The sequence below is a fragment of the Planococcus citri genome, chromosome 2, assembly GCF_950023065.1.
Source record: "Planococcus citri chromosome 2, ihPlaCitr1.1, whole genome shotgun sequence".
Classification (NCBI taxonomy): Eukaryota; Metazoa; Arthropoda; class Insecta; order Hemiptera; family Pseudococcidae; genus Planococcus; species Planococcus citri.
The window spans coordinates 10,373,191-10,392,640 of record NC_088678.1 but is presented as its reverse complement, the minus strand read 5'-3'; the positions used below and the strand labels follow the sequence as shown (position 1 = coordinate 10,392,640).

The window sequence follows — 19,450 nt, the reverse complement described above, 5'->3', positions numbered from 1 at the left end:
AAATTGAAAAATGTACTTTAGGTGTAGTACCTGAAATTTTGGCTGGTGATGGTTCTTCTCATGCACTTTAATATTAAGCTGGGTTCGATTCATATTTTTTTTTTAGTTGAAGCATTTCCTTTTTGAGAATAATGAAACGAGACAACATCCAGATATCATAAAGTTTTATCACATTAGTTATAATGACATTTTGCAAAAAATATGTAGGCCCACCTAATAAGTATCTACAAGTAGGTATTTTAATCACTTACTCATCAATAAATGTTTTCGCGATTTGATATATCTCTACTAACAGATCGGTGGTGCTTCCTTATAATTTATTTAAATAATATGACTGTTTAAAAAAATATGCCGGCCTGATAAGTACAAGTACCTATTTTGATCACTTACTCATCAATTCATTTTGCGATAGATCTGACTTCATTATAGGTATGAAAAAAATAAACTTCAGCGTCCATTGCAAAAACTTTAATGGGTACTTGGTATTTTCACATTATTCAAGCTTAGAAAAATAAAGGTAGGTAGGTATAAAATCAAAACAGTACAACTTACTCATAAAAATACCTACCTAGTTTTATTAGCAATAGTGTACCTATAAAATTATCACAGTATACCTACAACTTACTTATAAAAATACCTCGTTTAGTAGCAAAATATTGAAAAAATTCTACCTTGTATGATTTTCATTGCACAGGAAATATGGATTTAGGGATGAAGGTATGGAAATGTGGTTAGAGTTCAATAATTACAGGTTGAAAAAAATGCATCCTAGAGTATATCATTGAGAGCTGGTTCCAAAAGTGTGACTTTATACGTATAAGAATACATACTGCATACTCGTATTACAATATTGTTCATTTCTGCATTGAGACATTGATAAAATTTAGATTTAAATATTTTCATAAGTGCATAGAATAAGTGATAAGTTACTAACATATACTACATCTACATTATTATTTTTTCATAAAATCTTTAACGCCAAATTTTCGGTTTTGATTTCTTCAAGCTTTAATTTTGTACTTTCCATCTGCATTACGCATCCAATCAGAGCTCCTCAATTTTATTGGTTCCATGATATTGGCAATATCTCTCAATCTATCCGATAATTCAGTAAAACTTACTGTGATGTTACTAATATAATTTTTCATCATCATATTCACATTTTCCAAATTTTCAAATCGTGCTCCCACAATGACTTTGGCATTTTTCTCAAACTCTTCACCAGGATCATCGCTACGTTTTTTAGGACCAATGAATAAATTTCCAGGTAACCAAGTAAAATATTCTTGGAAATCATAAAAATTGTTGGGTGACCTGGCGTTCTCATTGTAGACAATTGTTCTGAGGTGTAAACCCTTAATGAATGCAAGCGCATCTGTGGGATTGTAAGGGTAACATTCACTCATTTTTTCTTCTAATCTCTTCCAGAATGATGATAATTCAGATGATCTGCTTTCATGTACCAATTTATTATAGAATTGCATCAAGCGGTTGATGGGGATGATGTGGTGGCGCGAAACTGCTACTGAATTCGGTCCTGTGCTTGGCTTCGTTAATTCGCTGTTGTAATTTGGTAAGGTTGGGTAGACCCCCCTAGGCATATTAGGACGTACAGGAATGTCGAACTTGAATTCGCCTTGTGATGGTGCAACATCATTAGCTCCTTTGATTGCGACGGTTTGCAAAATGAAGAGCAAAGGAAGTAATATTGTATACTTCATTGCGCTTTGAAGAGGTCTGCCTTGTACCTAAATTGAAACATATTGACTTATTTTTTTGAAAATGTATTATTTAGGTAACTGAATTAAAATAATATTATACATACTTATACCTAGATATTGTATATCAATTTGAAAAATTATTAGAAATTTATATTTACTTACTGATCACAATATTCAAAAAAAAAAAAAAAAAAAATACTCTTACCAAGAACTTTAGAATAGGTTATCTTTTTGAACCACTAATTTTTTCTATTTTCCACCCCCCTCTCAAAAAAAGAGTGAAGTAAGTAGGCGAGGTACAGACCCACATAGTTTATCACACGTATCTGAAACAATTATTTAATTATACTGCATTTTCCTCCCAAATACGAGTATATGTGTGAGTATTTTAAAAAAAAATCACGTAAGAACCTACATTAGCGTGTAAATTACTTTAATGTACAACAGAAAATCACAACATTACATTGTTTTTCAAAACATCACTACAACAATATACCTTTAGCAATTTTGAAAAAAAAAAAAATACTGTGGGAAGTACCTACCTACCTACCTACTTATCATCGAGATCACTTGACCGTAACTTTTCTCCAGGTTCAATCAAATCACAAAAAAAAAATGAAAAACGACCCTCCCTGAAGCAGTAGGTATACCAAAACTTTTGAATTTTCAAAATTAATTATCTTGGATAATTTTTTTGTGAAAATTTTCATGGCAAAAAAAAAAAATTGTTCTAACATTAATTTCTCAACCAACGAGATCATTAAGAACGATTTCATAAGGGTTACGTTTTTAAACCAAAGATGTTTAAAAATTTTGAAAATACTTACCTACTTACCTGGTACCCACTCATACAAAAAAATATCGTTTTTTCGAATTTGAACGTTGAAGATTGGATAGAATATTTTTTTAGTTAGACACGTTTTTACTTTCACAAAACAGACTCTAAACTTTGAAAAAGAAATTATGTAAAATAAATTAAAAACGGTTCACTATTTTATAGGAGAACTAATTTATGCGTAATGCGTAGTTTGACTTTTCCACTTATATTATTTTCATCAATTTTCAATGAAAATTTAAAATGATTAATAATCTGATCAAATTTGATGATAATAAAATATTCTTCTGTGAACATTACAGTTATAGGCGTGAATAATTTTCTGAGAAGACGAATTCACGCGTTCATTTCCCGCACAAATGATGGTTACCTATGTTCATTTTTCAAATCAAAAATGAAAGTACATAAATTTCGACACCATTCCGATAAAATTGCTGAACCCTTAGGTGTCATTTTTGATTGCATACCCGAATGGCCGCATATCCGAATGTACCGATTAGTAGAATACAATAGAATCACAGTGGGTAAAAACTGCATCCGAATGTCCGAATCGAAATGACCGCCAATGTCCCATAAGGTGTATCCGAATGTCCGAAGTAAAAAAAACTTGTGGGTCACTCCACGTCAATTCGACCAAGAAGTGTAGGGGGTTCGACGATTTTTTTTTGAAATGTCTCCTGTGGAAAGACCTTCCGAAGTGATGACCAATGGCGCAAATCGCAGCCCTCTAGTCCATTTTTAAAGGCAGCCAGGAGGTGTCGAAAGTTTTCAGTGAATTGAATTTTTTTCTAATTTTAATTTTTTTGTGAGGAGTTTATTCCATCGAGTGAAAGGCTTTTTTCAATTTTTTCAACAGATACATAAAAATATGGGTCAAATGGGTCAATTTCATCAATCAAAACTTTTTTTCATTTTTTTCAGAATTTTTGAAAGTCGGAACGATATGAAAACTATGTTTTGAAATTTTTTGAGCTAATTTTTTGTACGAAAAAAAAAACGACAACACTGATTTTTATGATACCTATCACTGAAAAGTCTTTTAGAACCCCTAACTACGGAAAAGAGTTCCATTTTGGTAGGTATCGCGGTTATCGAGTACATAATCCACTGCTGAAATGGATGATATTTTAGGTACACTGAAAACTTTGACACCCCCTAGCTGCCTTTAAAAATGGGCTAGAGGGCTGCGATTTGCGCCCTTGGTCATACCCTCAGAAGGTATTTCCACAGGAAAAATTTCAAAAAAATTGTCGAACCCCCCTTACCACTTCTTGGTCCAATTGACGTGGAATGACCCTTAAAGTCGATCTGGAATTACGATCGACTGTATGCGCCTTATTGAATTTTTACTTCAGGAAAATTAGGCTACAAAACCATTGAGCAGGCGCAAAAATCTACTTTTTTACAACTGAAAAGTTGAAACCCCTAAATGGCAAAATCTAGGACACCCTCCAAACGCACATGCAAATTTTCCAGCCTTCCAAGTCGATTTGTGAGGTTTATTCTCTCCTAATTGCTCTAAAAAGTTGATTTTGATTTTTTGGACCTTCTATTCGCCTCCTTTTGTTTCTCCCTTGTAAGATTTTAGACACACACCTTAATTTTTCAGCCAAAGTAATCTCCACTCATATTCTTTCAAATCCAACGTAAAATCACACAAAATATCAAATTCCTCTGGCTATAACTTATAGTCCATGAAGAGGGGGAGGGATGAAAAAAATGTTTTTCAATAGTACATACCTATAATGTGCCTGTAGGTAATCAATCTTTTGACTGAGAAATGAAGAAAATTCTCAAATATCTCTCTTGATCTTACAATTACGAGTAGATCATTTCATGACAATTAGGTGTAGTCAAAAAAGTGAGAATCGGATAGGTGGAGATCGGATCAGAATATTCAAAATTTATGACAGAGCTCCCCCCCCCCTCATTCTAAAAAAGGCCAATACCGTTTCGAACCGACAATCAACCAATTTAGAAAAAATAGTGTGGATAATCATTGGAGTGGATTACAAGTTCAAAAATCTGGAAGACTGGAGGCGGTATGTCGACTTAAAACCACCTTGAATTGATTCAGCAAGTTTATATAAACTGAAGTATCAAGCAAATTTTAATTTTACAACTTTATTGGATAACATCTTGTGGGAATTTCTACTCTCAAAAGTTTCCTGGAGCCTTTAGAACTCTGCAAAACTATTCGAAACACTTGAAAATAATTTTTTGGCAGGGGGAAGGTCAAAAATCGGGTACATACCAAATTTCAGCACTCTTGAACAATTTCGTGAAACGTGAATTTTCTTCATTTTTGGTCAAATTTGATTTTCAAAAATGCTGCGAAAATCAAAAAATTACATGGCAGGTAGCACCTGAAATTTTGGCCAGTGATGGTATTTGGCGTGCACTTTCAAATTCAGCTGGGTCCGATTCAAAAATTTTTTGTTTGTTGAAGCATATTTTCTTTTTTGAGAATAACGGAATGAGACAACACCCCCAGTCATCGTACAATTTTACGTATCAAATTAGTTAATGACTCTTTCAAAAAATATGTAGACCTAATAAGTAGGTATCCACAAATATTTTAATCATCACGTACCTCCTCATCAATAAATATTTTCGCGATTGATTTTGGATAACAAGGTATCATACTTATAATTTAATTACATAATTAGGTATAAATAAAATCAATTTCAGCGTGTATCTCAAAAATTTAATGGTTAGGTATTCTCACATTATTGAGGCACAGAAAAATATCGGTAGGTAGGTATAAAATTAAAATACTTAATACTTACTTAAATTCATCAAAATACCTCGTTGTATTAGCAAAATATGTCCAGAAAAAAACTCAACATGGCATAATTTTTTTGCTCAGAAAAGATGGATTTAGGGATTAGGTATGGTAATGGACATGAGGCTAAAGTTCAATAATTACTTACAGGTTGAAAAAAATGATGCATCCAAGAGTAAAAATCTTTGAAACACTCTTTCGTAATAGCATGTTCTAAGAATCCTAGATGGTACATGGGGCTGAAGTTGAATAATTACTTACAGGTTGAAAAAAATGCAACCAAGAGTATGCATTTATAAAGGTAGATATCTATGCTCTAAGAATACTAGATAGGTACCTATTACAATATTGTTCGTTCATCGTTCTATATTGAGACATTGATAAAATTAGAATTAGAATATTCCCATAAGTATAATAAATGGTATACCTAGATAATTAGGTATAGGTAACTGCGCTACATTATTTTTTAATAAAACCTTCGCCATCTTGGATTTTCGGTTTCGATTCCTTCAAGCTTTAATTTTATAGCTTCCATCTTGATTACGCACCCAATCACCGCTCTTCAAAGCTTGCGGTTCTAAGAAATTGGCAATATCTCTCATTCCATTCGACAACTTATCAAAATCTACCTTCTTGCCATCAACATACGCTTGCATCCAGTCGTACACATTTTTCAAATTCTCAAATCGTCTAGCTCCTACAATAACTTTGGCATTTTTCTCAAACTCTACCCGGATCATCACTACGTTTATTAGGACCAATGAATAAATTTCCAGGTAACCAAGCATAATATCCTTGGAATTCGTCGAAATTTTCGGGTGCTCTGGCTGTAGGATCGTAGACGATTTTATTGTAGTATAATCCCTGAATGAATTTATGCACATTTTTAATACTGCTATCGTATTCGTTTTTATTTCCCTCATTTACCGCTTTTTGGCGATAAAATTGACTGAATTTTTCATCGAATTTGGTCAAGAATGATCGTAATTTAGAAGCATCGCCATTCTGTACCGATTTATTATAGAAGCTTGCGAGATGGTTCAAGGGGATGATGTGGTGGCGTGAAACTGCTACTGTGCAATCCTTTTTTGAGCGCTGTTTCGTCAACTTTATGTTGTAGTTTTCTAATGGTGAGAAAATGGTGGCAGGACGTCCGGTTATGTTGATCTTGTATTTGCCTTCTAGGACATCTTCGGCTCCTTTAATTGCAATATTTTGCAAAATGAACAGCAACGGAAGTAATACTGTGTACTTCATTTTTCTTTGAAGACGGTTGTGACGGTTCTTTCTTGTACCTAAATTTAAACATATTGACACAATTTTTTGAAAATGTATTGCAATTATTCGAAATATGTAAGTTTAACCCTTTCGGAGGCTCTGTTGGTTTCCATGTTTGGGAAATAAATTGCTTTGAAGAGTTCAATAGAGTACCCTCCACAATGCCCTGCACCTTTGGCAAAATCACAAAAAAGTGAGCTTTCAAAGAAAAATTATTTTGGATAATGAAATTTTAGAAAAAGCTCGAATCCCCCATTTCCAACAAAACAAGTGAATATAAACTGAAAATTTTTTTCATGTAACTCAACGTCGTGAGTGAAAAAACATTTCGTAAAACATTTCTCTAAAGCACGTGTTTCGAAAACACTTATTTTAAATTGTAATTGGTGAATGAAATGCCTCCGACCAAATAATGAAAAAAACAAATATCTAGACGCGCCCCTAACGAGATCATTAACAACGATTTCATATGGGTTACGTTTAAACCAAAGGTGTTTAAAAATTAAATTTTTTCAAAAGTTTAAAAAAATTTGAAAATACTTACTTACCTAGTACCCACACATACATATGTACAAGAAAATCATTTGTTGCTATTAATTGATTACCAAAAAAAAAGTTTTTCAAGCTACACCTATACACGAATACATACCTTGAAACAGGAAAGTTAGAACGTTGCAAATTGGATACAGTATTTGTTTAGTTAAACACGTTTTTACTTTCACAAAACAGACTCTAAACTTTGAAAAAGAAATTATGTGAAATAAATTTAAAACGGTTCACTATTTATAGGAGAACTAATTTATGCGTAATGCGTAGTTTGACTTTTCCACTTATATTATTTTCATCAATTTCAATGAAAACTTAAAATGATTCAAAATCTAATCAAATTTGATGATAATAAAATATTCTTCTGTGAACATTACAGTTTGTTATAGGCGTGAATAATTTTCTGAGAAGACGAATTCACGCGTTCATTTCCCGCACAAACCATAAGTTATGTTTATTTTTCAAATTAAATGAAAGTACCTATTTCGACACCATTCTGATAAAATTGCTGAACCCTTAGATGTCATTTTTGTACGCTTATCCGAATGTACCAATTAGTAGAATACAATAGAACCACATGAGGTAAAAACTGTGTCCGAATTTCCGAAGCGAAATAAACGCCAATGTCCCAAAAGGTGTATCCGAATGTCCAAAGTAAAAAAAACGTGTGGGTCATTCCACGTCAATTCGACCAAGAAGTGTAGGGGGTTCGACGATTTTCTTGAAATTTCTCCTGTGGAAAGACCTTCCGAAGTGATGACCAATGGCGCAAATCGCAGCCCTCTAGCCCATTTTTAAAGGCAGCCAGAGGGTGTCAAAGTTTTCAGTGAACCTAAAATATCATCCATTTCAGCAGTAGATTAGTCAATAACTGCGATGCCTACCAAAATGGAACTTTTTTCCATAGTTAGGGGTTTTGAAAGGTTTTTTGGTGATATCATAAAAATCAGTGTTGCCACTTTTTTTCGTACGAAAAATCAGCTCGAAATGTTTCAAAACGTAGTTTTCATATCGTTTCGACTCTCAAAAATTCTGAGAAAAAAAATATATCATGGACAACTTTTCATGCTGAACAACACATTAAAAAATTAGAATGGCACTATGTCGCAAAGTCGATTTAAAAATTTTAATGTTTGCGAAAAAATGTGATGTTTTGATTTAAAAAATAAAAAAAAGTTTTGATTGGTGAAGTTGACCTATTTGACACATATTATTCTTACGTAGGTACCTGTTGAAACATCATTATTGATGCTGGTACCACTTCTTTAGATATCATCAATCAAAATTCAAAATACAAAACAGTTGGGAAATATATGTCTACAGTATCTACATTCTACACAAAGAAACTCGTCAGCAAATGAAAATCAAAGCTTTGACCAGTGTAACCTACCTTTTTCATTAGATATCTAGGTACCAATGATGATACTGATATACATTCAATTGGAAAACATGCATGTTCAAAATAATTCATCAACAAATAGAAAATGAAATGCTATAGTGATTATCCATCTACTTCTCAAAATAGTAAACGTGTTACCTATATTAAATCACAAATTTATACTTACCCAAATTCCTCAATTCAGATGGAGTAAGTTGTTATGCTAATGCAATGACTCAATGTTTGTTAAATACCAAATTTTTTAAAAGAAATATATAAACACAACCAAATAAAAATATTACTTACTGAAATCATGTCAAATTTTCAAAAATATAAGAAATTCAAACGGCTAAAAAACTCGGCAACAAGATGTCCATGAATTTTTAATGAGCTAAATCAACAAAAGCGACACTTTGAAACAATTAATAGAAAATATTGTAGCAATTGAATACATCTGTAATACCTGTGAAATAAGTGATTTTCAGCCAAATACAATGCATTACTTAACTATTGATTTACAATTGTATGCAAACAGTAATGACAGTATTGTAAAAATAATAATACTATTTTTGAATCTTTAACTCAAAGTAAAGAAATACTTACAAAACATGAAATGCCCTGGGTGCAATAATTCTAAATTTGAAAAAAATGATTTTGTCAGTACTGGCTATGTCTTAATTATATTATTCAATTATGATGAAAGAGAGTATAAAAAAATAGAAATTTGAATAATATTCAAATTACTGGTATAGGTACCTTACCATCATCTCAAATCAGAATTAACTCGAGAATATACAAATCCCCCAAAAAAGTACCTCACAGTAAAAAAAGGGGGTTTGAAAAAGAACGCGCTATGAAAGGCTCGTCACTATTACAAAAAAACTTCAAAAAAATCTCCATAATACAACTGAAAAATATCAAAAAAAAATTGGCCCAAAACAAAAAATTACTGATATCTACTTTGCAGGGAGTTGGAGAATGATTGGTTGGTACCTACTTACCTGCTTATGTACCTACTTAAGAGTTTGCAAATAATGAACAAAAATTTCCCAACTTCCGCTCACTTTCTAATGAAGACTAATCAAATTTGATCATGGAATACTTCATGAATGCTGGAAATGGATGTGTACCTACTTGTCTAAAGAAGTGGGCAGAAGTTCGGAAATTTTTGTTCATTATTTGCAAACTCTTAAGTAAGTATGTAGGCAGGTAAGTAGGTGCCAACCAATCATTCTCCAACTCCCTGCAAAGTAGATATCAGTAATTTTTTGTTTTGGGCCATTTTTTGGATATTTTTCAGTTGTATATTATGGAGATTTTTTTTTGAAGTTTTTTTGTAATAGTGACGAGCCGGTATTTTTTTGGGGGATATCACCCATTTTTTCTGAAGATGGTGAAGAGTTTATGAACAAAATGTTGGGTTAGATTTGCATTCACTTTCACTCAAATATGGTTTCCTTAAAAACCTTGTGGAGGCGAGGGTTCAATTCTCTTCTGCACTACGAGGTTTAAACTGATTAAATAAGAACAGAAAAAGAGATACTTTTTCACTGTTTATTAACTTTTACCACAAAAATTGAGTCTGTGTAGGTAGTTGACTAGCAAAAAACGAACAAAACAAATTGTTATGGCTAAAAACTTGAATTATAACAATGTAAAATTAGAGGGTTCCCAACCCCCTCTACGTGCTACCGCCGGGCCTGATTTAGTACTGCTATATACCACATTGGTAATTCATTCAACAGTGGACATTACATTTCAATAATAAACAATTCTAATGGTTTATTTGAATGTAATGATAGTGACATTAATCCATATAATTGGCCTTACAATTCAAAATATGTAGTTGAAGGAAATGTCCCAGCAAATTTATATTTAATGTTCTATGAAAAGATATGATTTTGAACGCGTTTATCTTTCCTACGCAAGCAAAATGATTTTCAGCATTGGAAAACCTACATGAATATGGACGAAAATTTTTTTTAAATGTACCACTTTCACTTTTTACAATCTAGGTACCTACTCGTATTCAAAATTCAAAAATAAAGTTAACCACAAAAGTCATATAATTAATAAAATGTTGACTGCTGTAAACACAATCTGTATTAGGTATATGTAAATAACAAGTAGCATAAAAAGACGTATTCAATTAAAAAAAAATGTTGGCATCATGAAAATGAAATTGCCCATTGCTCAAATTGAAAAAACATTACAGACGATTAATTGCATAGATAACAACCTTTAAAATATATTTATGATTTATTGAGGAGTTCCATGAAATAGGGGCCTTAGTCAATAAAGTGTTCTTCCATGAATACAGCAACGAATTGGAAAATGTATGTTTTTAGAAAAAATGTCAAGTCTATTTGAATAAATATTAGCATCAAGAAAATAAACTTGCTCAATTTGAAAGAAAAAAAAACAACAACGATTAAGTAAATGCATAGGTAATTACCTTTAAAATGGTATTTATAATATGATTGAGGAGTTCCATGGAATAGAAGCCTTAATGACTAAAAAGGAATATATTGTGTGCTTTATAGAAAAATTTCAAGTCTATTTTGAATTATTGAAGTCAATTTTTTAGCCAAAGTAATGTCTACTCATATACTTTCAAATCCAACGTAAAATCATCCAAAATATGAAATTCTTCTGGCTATAGCTGAAATTTTCTTATAGTCCAAGAAGAGGGGGAGGGATGAAAAAAATGTTTTTCAATAGTACATACCTATAATGTGCCTGTAGGTAATCAATCTTTTGACAAAGAAATGAAGAAAATTCTCAAATATCTCTCTTGATCTTACAATTACGAGTAGATAATTTCATGACTATTAGGTGTACCTTTTCTCTAATATCTAACATTAGCCTATAGGCTAGTACGATTCATTTTAAAAATCTCCAAATTTTCAAAACATAAAACTGAAATTTCTTTTTCAATTTCGAAAAATCAAAACAATTTCACAGGTATACGAGTAAGTAGGTAAGTTTTTATGTAACTATTTTTTTTTGAATTTTTGAAATTGACAAAAATGATTTAAAACTTGGCATCACTGCTTGACATAATATTTCCCCGGTTTCTGGAATGATATCTTTCAACAATTTAGCATAATTAATGCAAAATATCTGCCAAGAAAATTTTTTTGAACTTTGTAAGTACATAATATTCAACAGTGTAGTAGGTACTCATACTTTAGAAACCCTTGTAAGCGTAAAAATCCAAACGGACATTCAGATACAGTTTTTAAACCCCTTCCCTCCATGGTTTTAATGATAACCACTAGTTGGTACATTCGGATAGACACCGTCATTGTTCTAGGGAGCACAGTCATCTTATTCCAACAATCGAGGAAATAATACCTACTTTATATCATCGGTATGATTCATAACAATTAACGTATTGAATGGGAGATGGAATAAACTATATTGATGATAGAGCAACGTTTAAACACCATCGCAATTGTTTTCAAGTTGTTAAAAGTCAGTCAAATTGGTTTTCAGATTTCCCAAAAAACAAACTCGTTATCAAAAAATCTGTATTCAGATGTCATCCAAAATTTCAGAAAGGTATATTTTAAAAATTTTATTAATTATCCGACATACCTTCAATGTAAAGATTTCATCTACATAAATTTTTTTCATGTTCTGCAAAGTCATTGAAAATATTGCACCCGAGGCTAAATTTAGAATAGGTAATGTGAACATTTTGCCAACATTTTTACATTTTTAAAAGCCAAAAAAGCGCGAATTTGATAAGTGGGGATCGGATCAAAATCTTTAAAATTTATGACAGCTCTCCCCCCACCCTCATTCTAAAAAAAAAATGTCAATAGCCTTCTGAACCGACAATAAACCAATTTTGGAAAAATGGTGTTGATAATCACTCGAGTGGATTACTTACAAGTTCGAAAATCTGGAGGATTGGAGGCGGTATGTCGACTTAAAACCACCTTGAATTGATTCAGCGAGTTTACAAAGTGAACTATCTAGCAAATTTTAATTTTATAACATTATTGGGTAACATTTTGTGGAAAATTCAAATTTTTTAAGTTTGCAAGTGGTTTCAGAACTCAGTAAAACTATTCGAAGCAGTTGAAATATTTTTTGGCGGGGGGGGGGGTCAAAAATCGATTAGGTAAATACCAAATTTAAGCTCTCTTGATCAATTTCGTAAAATTTGAATTCTCCTCATTTTTGGCCAAATTTGATTTTTAAAAATGCTCCGAAAATGGAAAAATGTGCTTTAGGCACCTGCAATTTTGGCTAGTGATGGTTTTTTGCGTGCATTTAGAACTTTGAAGTTAGCTTTGTCCGATTCAAAAAATGTTCTGTTGGTTAGATCACCTCCCTTGTGAGAATAATGAAATGAGACGACACCCAGTTATCATTGAGTTTTATCACATTTTTGTAAATGACTCTTTTAAAAAATATATAGGCCTAATAAGTATCTACAAGAATTTTAATCACTTACTCATCAACTCATCAATAAATATGTATAATTGCAACTGATTCCTTCATCGAAGTTTTCGTAATTTAATTATGTGTGTACCTACATTAGGTATGAATTAAAACAACTTCGGCGTACATGGCAAAAATTTAATGGTTAGGTATTCTCACATTATTGAGGCACAGAAAAATATCGATGGGTAGCTATAAAATTAAATACTTAATACAACTTATTCATCAAAATACCTCGTTGTGTTAGCAAAATATGTCCTGAGAAAAATTCAACATGGCATAATTTTTTGCTTAGAAAACATGGATTTATGGATTAGGTATGGTATATGGGACTAAAGTTCAATAATTACTTACAGGTTGAAAAAAATGGTGCATCCAAGAGTACGTAGGTCCTGGAACTATTTTTTGTCAAAAATCATGTTCTAAAAATACTAGATACGTGTTCGTTCATCGTTCTACTTGTATATTGATGAGACAGACGCTGATAAAATTAAAATTAGTATATTTCCATATAGGTAAGTAGAATAAATGGTAGATAATTAGGTAGGTAACTATGATACATTATCTTTTAATAAAACCTTCGCCATCTTGGATTTTTGGTTTCGATTCCCTCAAGCTTTAATTTTATAGCTTCCATCTTGATTACGCACCCAATCACCGCTCTTCAAAGCTTGCGGTTCTAAGAAATTGGCAATATCTCTCATTCCATTCGACAACTTATCGAAATCTACCTTCTTGCCATCAACATAAGCTTGCATCCAGTCGTACACATTTTTCAAATTCTCAAATCGTCTAGCTCCTACAATAACTTTGGCATTTTTCTCGAACCCTTCGTGAGGATCATCACTACGTTTATTAGGACCAATGAATAAATTTCCAGGTAACCAAGCATAATATCCTTGGAATTCGTCGAAATTTTCAGGTCTTCTGGCACTAGAATCGTACACGATTTTATTATAATATAATCCCTGAATGAATTTATGCACGTTTTGAATGGTGCTATCGTATTTGTTTTTATTTCCCTCATTTACAGCTTTTTGGCGGTAAAATTGACCGAATTTTTCGTCGAACTTGGTCAAGAATGATCGTAATTTAGAAGCTTCGCCTTTCTGTACCAATTTATTGTAGAATTTTGTGAGGTGATTGAAGGGGATGATGTGGTGGCGTGAAACTGCTACTGGGTAATCTTTTCCTGAGCCTTGTTTGGTTAACTTTACGTTGTAGTTTTGTAATGGTGGGAAAATGGTGGCAGGACGTCCGGTTATGTCGATTCTGTATTTGCCTTCTAGGACATCGTTGGCTCCTTTAATTGCAATGTGTTGCAAAATGAACAGCAATGGAAGTAATATTGTGTACTTCATTTTTCGTTGAAGACGGTTCTTTCTTGTACCTAAAATTAAACATATTGATAAAAATTTTTTTGAAAATGTACCTATTGAAATTATTCAAAATAGGGTAAGTTTAACCCTTTGGAGGCTCTCTTGGTTTCCATGTTAGGGAAACCAATTGCTTTGAGGAGTGCACCAGAGTACCCTGCACTCTCTAAATTTGAAACAGTAAAATTTAGAGAGCACCATTGGCAAAATCGTAAAAAAGTTGAGCTTTCAAAAAAAATTATTTTGGAAAATGAAATTTTTGAAAAAGCTCAAAGCCTCCATTTCCAACAAAACAAGGGAATATAAACTGGAAAAATTTTTCAAAAATAATTCAACAACATAAGTGAAAAACATTTCTCATCACTTGTACAAAGCTCTGATACGTAGTAAAATTGAATATGGAAGTCCATGCTTTACAAACCTGTCAAATAAAACTACTAACATTCTCAAAACCGTTCAAAATTCCTCCTTGCGCATCTGCATAGGTGCTCTCTATTCGTCTCCAATTGATAGTATTTATTGTAAAGCTGCAGAGCTTCCTCCTGATTTTAGGAAAATTCTCATGACAAACAAATTCTTAACAACGGTTGCAAATAATCCATCTCACCCTCTTCAAAGGTCACTCAATGTCTACAGCTCTCAGCATTTCCTCCATACTTCAGGTCCAATCCCAGAATTTATCAAAAATATGAACAATCTACAAATTGACCTAAAAAACCTAATACATCAACCAATATCTTATCCCCCTTGGTCTCTCAAACCTATACAGATGGAATTTTACTTAAGAAACTACCCAAAACATGATCACTCCCCATTATTAATCAAGAGTCATTACTTAGAACTGTTATCAAACTATACTGAATATAACTTATGCTTCACAGATGGTTCAAAAATTTCTAATATTCATACTGGTTATGCTTACTCAATTAATGACAAAGTTCTCAGTTTCAAAATTCACAACTGTGCCTCAATTTTTACTGCTGAACTCACTGCCATAAAACATTGCCTAATAGATATAATTTCTATTCAATCAGAAAATAAAAAATTCTTAATCCAAAGCGACTCACTAAGTTCACTGCTATCCATTCAAAAAATTTTTTCTGACCATCCCATAGTCCAAGACATACATAAGTCCCTTTTTAACCTCCAATATTATGATTACTCGATTAGCTTCATGTATGTTCCCAGCCACATAGGTATCACTGGAAACGAAACTGTTGATAGATTAGCAAAAACAGCCGCTACCCCCTCCCCTCTTACCACTCTCACTCCTGATGACATTAAATCTCTAATCACTCACAACACATTTACTAACTGGCAGAACTTTTGGTCACAACAAACTTCAAACAAACTCTTCCAACACAAAAAAACTACTTTCCCCTGGAAAAATCTAGGCCACCTGAACAGAAAAGAAGAAATCCTGATTACTAGACTAAGAATAGGCCACACAAAAATTACTCATAACCACTTATACCAAAAAGAACCAAAACCCTCATGCCAATTTTGCAGAAACGAACCCATATCCATCCAACACATACTTTTCAACTGTCCCCAACTAAAACAAAACAGACTTACACTACAGATAAAAGAAAACCCACCTACTATCCCTGACGAACCCTCAGAAATACAAAAATTCATCTCCCTAGTAGAAAACATCGGCCTCACAAACCAAATCTAGCCCCCCCCCTTTCGGGTGTAATAATCTTGTAATTATAAACACCCCAAAAAAAAAAAATTTCTCAAAAAAACTACCTTTTGAAAACATTAAAAAAAATTGTAATAACGATTGGTAGTAAAAAAAAAGTCAATTTGTAGGTCCCAAGTTGAGCATAAATACATAAAAACTCAAGTGAAAGAAACGCTTTTGACCAAAAAATTGAAAAAAAAATTTAGGCCACTCTTGTGGGAAATTGGATCGAAACAAAATTTGGTGAAATTGCAAGCTTGAAGTGGTGGTAACTAATAATATCGTAAAAATCAATTTGCTTTGAAGCAGGTGATGTAGCATAGAACTTTATTTCATTTTGGAAAAAAGGAAGTACATATTTTACCACTCAATCAGATGTTGGAATATGAAGATGGACATAAAGAGAAATATAGTAATCAAAAACACAAATCCAAAGCGTTAACGAGATGGGAGACTGAACTTGCAGATGAATTTGTATTTTTGTTTACTATTTCTCTCTATGTTCATCTTCATATTCCAGCATTTGATTAAGTACATACATAGTAAAATACTTCCTTTTTTCCAAAATGAAAGAAAGTTCTATGCTACGTACATCGCCTGCTTCAAAGCAAAAATATTTTTATCAATTACTTAGTTACCACCACTACAAAGCTCGCAATTTCACCAAAATTTGACTCATATTTCGACCCAATTTCCAACAAGATTTTACAACTTGATAAAAAATTTTCTCTTTAGTGGTGTAGATTTCTATTTTCTTCATTTTTTGATCGAAAGTATTTTTTTCACCAAGTTTTTATTTCTGTTCAACTTGAGAACAGTCAATGACCTTTTTTACTATCATTGTTAGGTACAATTTTTTTCTCATCAATTTTTTGAAAAATGTTTTCAAAAGGTGCTTTTGACAAATGTTTTTCACTCGTGTTGTTGAATTATTTTTGAAAAAAATTTCCCAATTTATGTTCGTTTAATTTGTTGTAAATGAAGGATTTGAGATTTTTCAAAACTTTCATTTTCCAAAATGATTTTTCTTTGAAAGCTCAACTTTTTTTATGATTTTACCAATTGAACAGGGTACCCTATTACACTCTTCGAATCAATGTTTTTCCCCAATATGGAAATCTAGAAAACCTCCATAGCGTTGGTACTTATTAAGTAGATACTTATTGTTAACCAATTTGAAGAAATTATTAAGAATTTATATTCACTGGTGCGAAATATTCAAGTATTAAAAAAAAATACTTACCTACTTGAATAAAAATTTTATAAAAATTAATTTTTGTATATGCCAATGCTCATTTTTTTGTCACCCTCTCCTCATCCCTCTCCCAAATAAAAGAATAGAGTACATATTATTTGAGTATTTGAATAAAAAAATAACATATCTACGTACCTTAAAACTGGAAGCATCAAATACACAACCACCGTATAATGTCACACCAGTGCAAAAAACATCCGATAAATAGGTACTGCGGAATCGATTGATAAGAGTTTTTCTTTTATAGTGATTCTTTCAAACTCGTTAATGCATCATCATTATGATTTCACCTTTTAGAATTTTTTCACGTTTTACTGCGACGTATATCAAACGAAGTAATTATAACTTATCAGTCTTGGCCACTTCGAATGACTACCTGGAAACTTATATTGTTGTGCTCGGGTATCTTAAATTATTTTATGATGACTATTTTAAACAAAAATACGACTTTAATCGTACCTATGACTGATAAGCTGAACTAGAAGAAAGGTTTCACAGGAATTGTATTACGCAGGTACTTAATAGTTTATTACTAACTTGGAAAATAATACTTACTTAATGCTTCGAAAAACATCAAGTCCATTTACCTGGTTGATTTTCTTAAATTTATAACAAAATGTACGAACTTAAAACTTGATGTGTGAAATTTGATAAGAAGTGGACTATTAGAGTGTTTTACAATATTGTATCAGTCGAGTTACTACGTACCTACTTGAATTCATCACGTTAATAAAAATAAAATTTAAAATAAACAACAACAAATTGAAATGATTTCATCGATGCGGTTATTGCCATCAACAAAGATGGGGAAAACCCCACACCAAGTAGATTCCCAGGTTGGGATTTGACTTGCATATGTAAGTAGCTATATTTTAGCGAATGATGAATTTAATGTGGGTAACATTACCTATAGTATTAGGTATAGGTACTCGATAGATTTAATGATATCTAATACATATTTATGTAGTTGAGCACTGTCCAAAATTTGAAAAGAGGTAAAAAGGGCTTGAAGTTTCAGAATAAATTTTTGGACTTTCCAAAATGAGGATTTATATAATTTTAATTACCTACCTACCTACTTATTTTAGGAAGATAATCTATTCGGATCTTAAGATTGGAGTAGAATAATCGAGAAATTAAAGTACGACTCAAAAAGAATTCCATTAAAATTTCATACCACTTACCCAATTGATTCTTACAACTGAAACCTCTTCTAATACGAATAGGTACCACTAAACGTATTAATAACACTGTGAATCATATAAGGGAAAAAATGAAAAAATTACTTACTGCTAATTTAGCTTCCGGGATTCATCAAGTACACGAAAAAAAAGTGACAAGAGATTGATGATGATGAAATGTCAATACAGTTGCTTAGAACGCAGAAACATTTGCATACAAAATCGTTAAAATGATTGAAAAACAAAAAAAAAAATCATTAAAATTACCGTACTTTGGTGAAAAATTATAAAATTTTAGTAAAACTTGGCAAATACATACCAATAAAAGTTGTGAATAATATCTTATTGTGCAAATCTCCAAAAACTGATGAAATTTCAGTTGGTAAAATTTAGTAAAAATTGTTTTAAATTATGTATTTTGAAACAAAAAAAAAAAACAACAACAACTTATATATAATTAATGCAAATCAACAAAAATGAAAGAAATTTGTGCAGAAATTAGTAGAATGAAAGCCGATGTTGCATCAACATCTTCAGATGAAACGAACAATAAATTTCAATTAAATTTGGCAAAGTTGCACAAAAATTGTACGAAGCGTCGTCAAAGTTGCTTTAAAACATGGCTTAAGAATTAAAATCACAACAAATCGATTAAGTAAAGTGATATTTCAGCATAATTTGGAAAAAATTGCATGAAAAATTGTTGAAAATAATATAAGTACGTCAACAAGCTATAGGTACAATGAAAACACAAAAAAGTCAATGCAGCATTTTGAATCAAACGAAATTGCCTATGTGAATCACTTTAATTTCAGAACCTACGTTTTATGGCTCGTGCCAAAATGGCACAGTCAACAGTTTTTTATAACATACTCACCTACATAGAAAACAAAAGCATTCGAGATGAAATTTTCAAATTAAGTCCTCACGAACTTTGTCTAACTTTTACGTAA

General features: G+C 31.9%; 1 protein-coding gene across 1 annotated transcript; it reads right to left on the bottom strand.

Annotated features, from left to right (window-relative positions):
- Positions 1-13,122: 13,122 nt before the first annotated feature.
- LOC135834580 (uncharacterized) lies at positions 13,123-17,680 on the bottom strand. The gene is made up of 2 exons (XM_065348497.1): positions 17,452-17,680; positions 13,123-14,388 (listed from the first exon to the last, which is right to left on the bottom strand). The coding sequence occupies exon 2, from the start codon at positions 14,357-14,359 to the stop codon at positions 13,610-13,612; it is 750 nt and encodes a 249-aa protein (XP_065204569.1). The 5' UTR covers positions 14,360-14,388; positions 17,452-17,680; the 3' UTR covers positions 13,123-13,609.
- Positions 17,681-19,450: the final 1,770 nt, after the last annotated feature.

Coding starts and splice junctions, on each gene's coding strand:
- LOC135834580 (XM_065348497.1), bottom strand. CDS start 14,359: ATGAAGTACACAATATTACTTCCATTGCTGTTCATTTTGCAACACATT.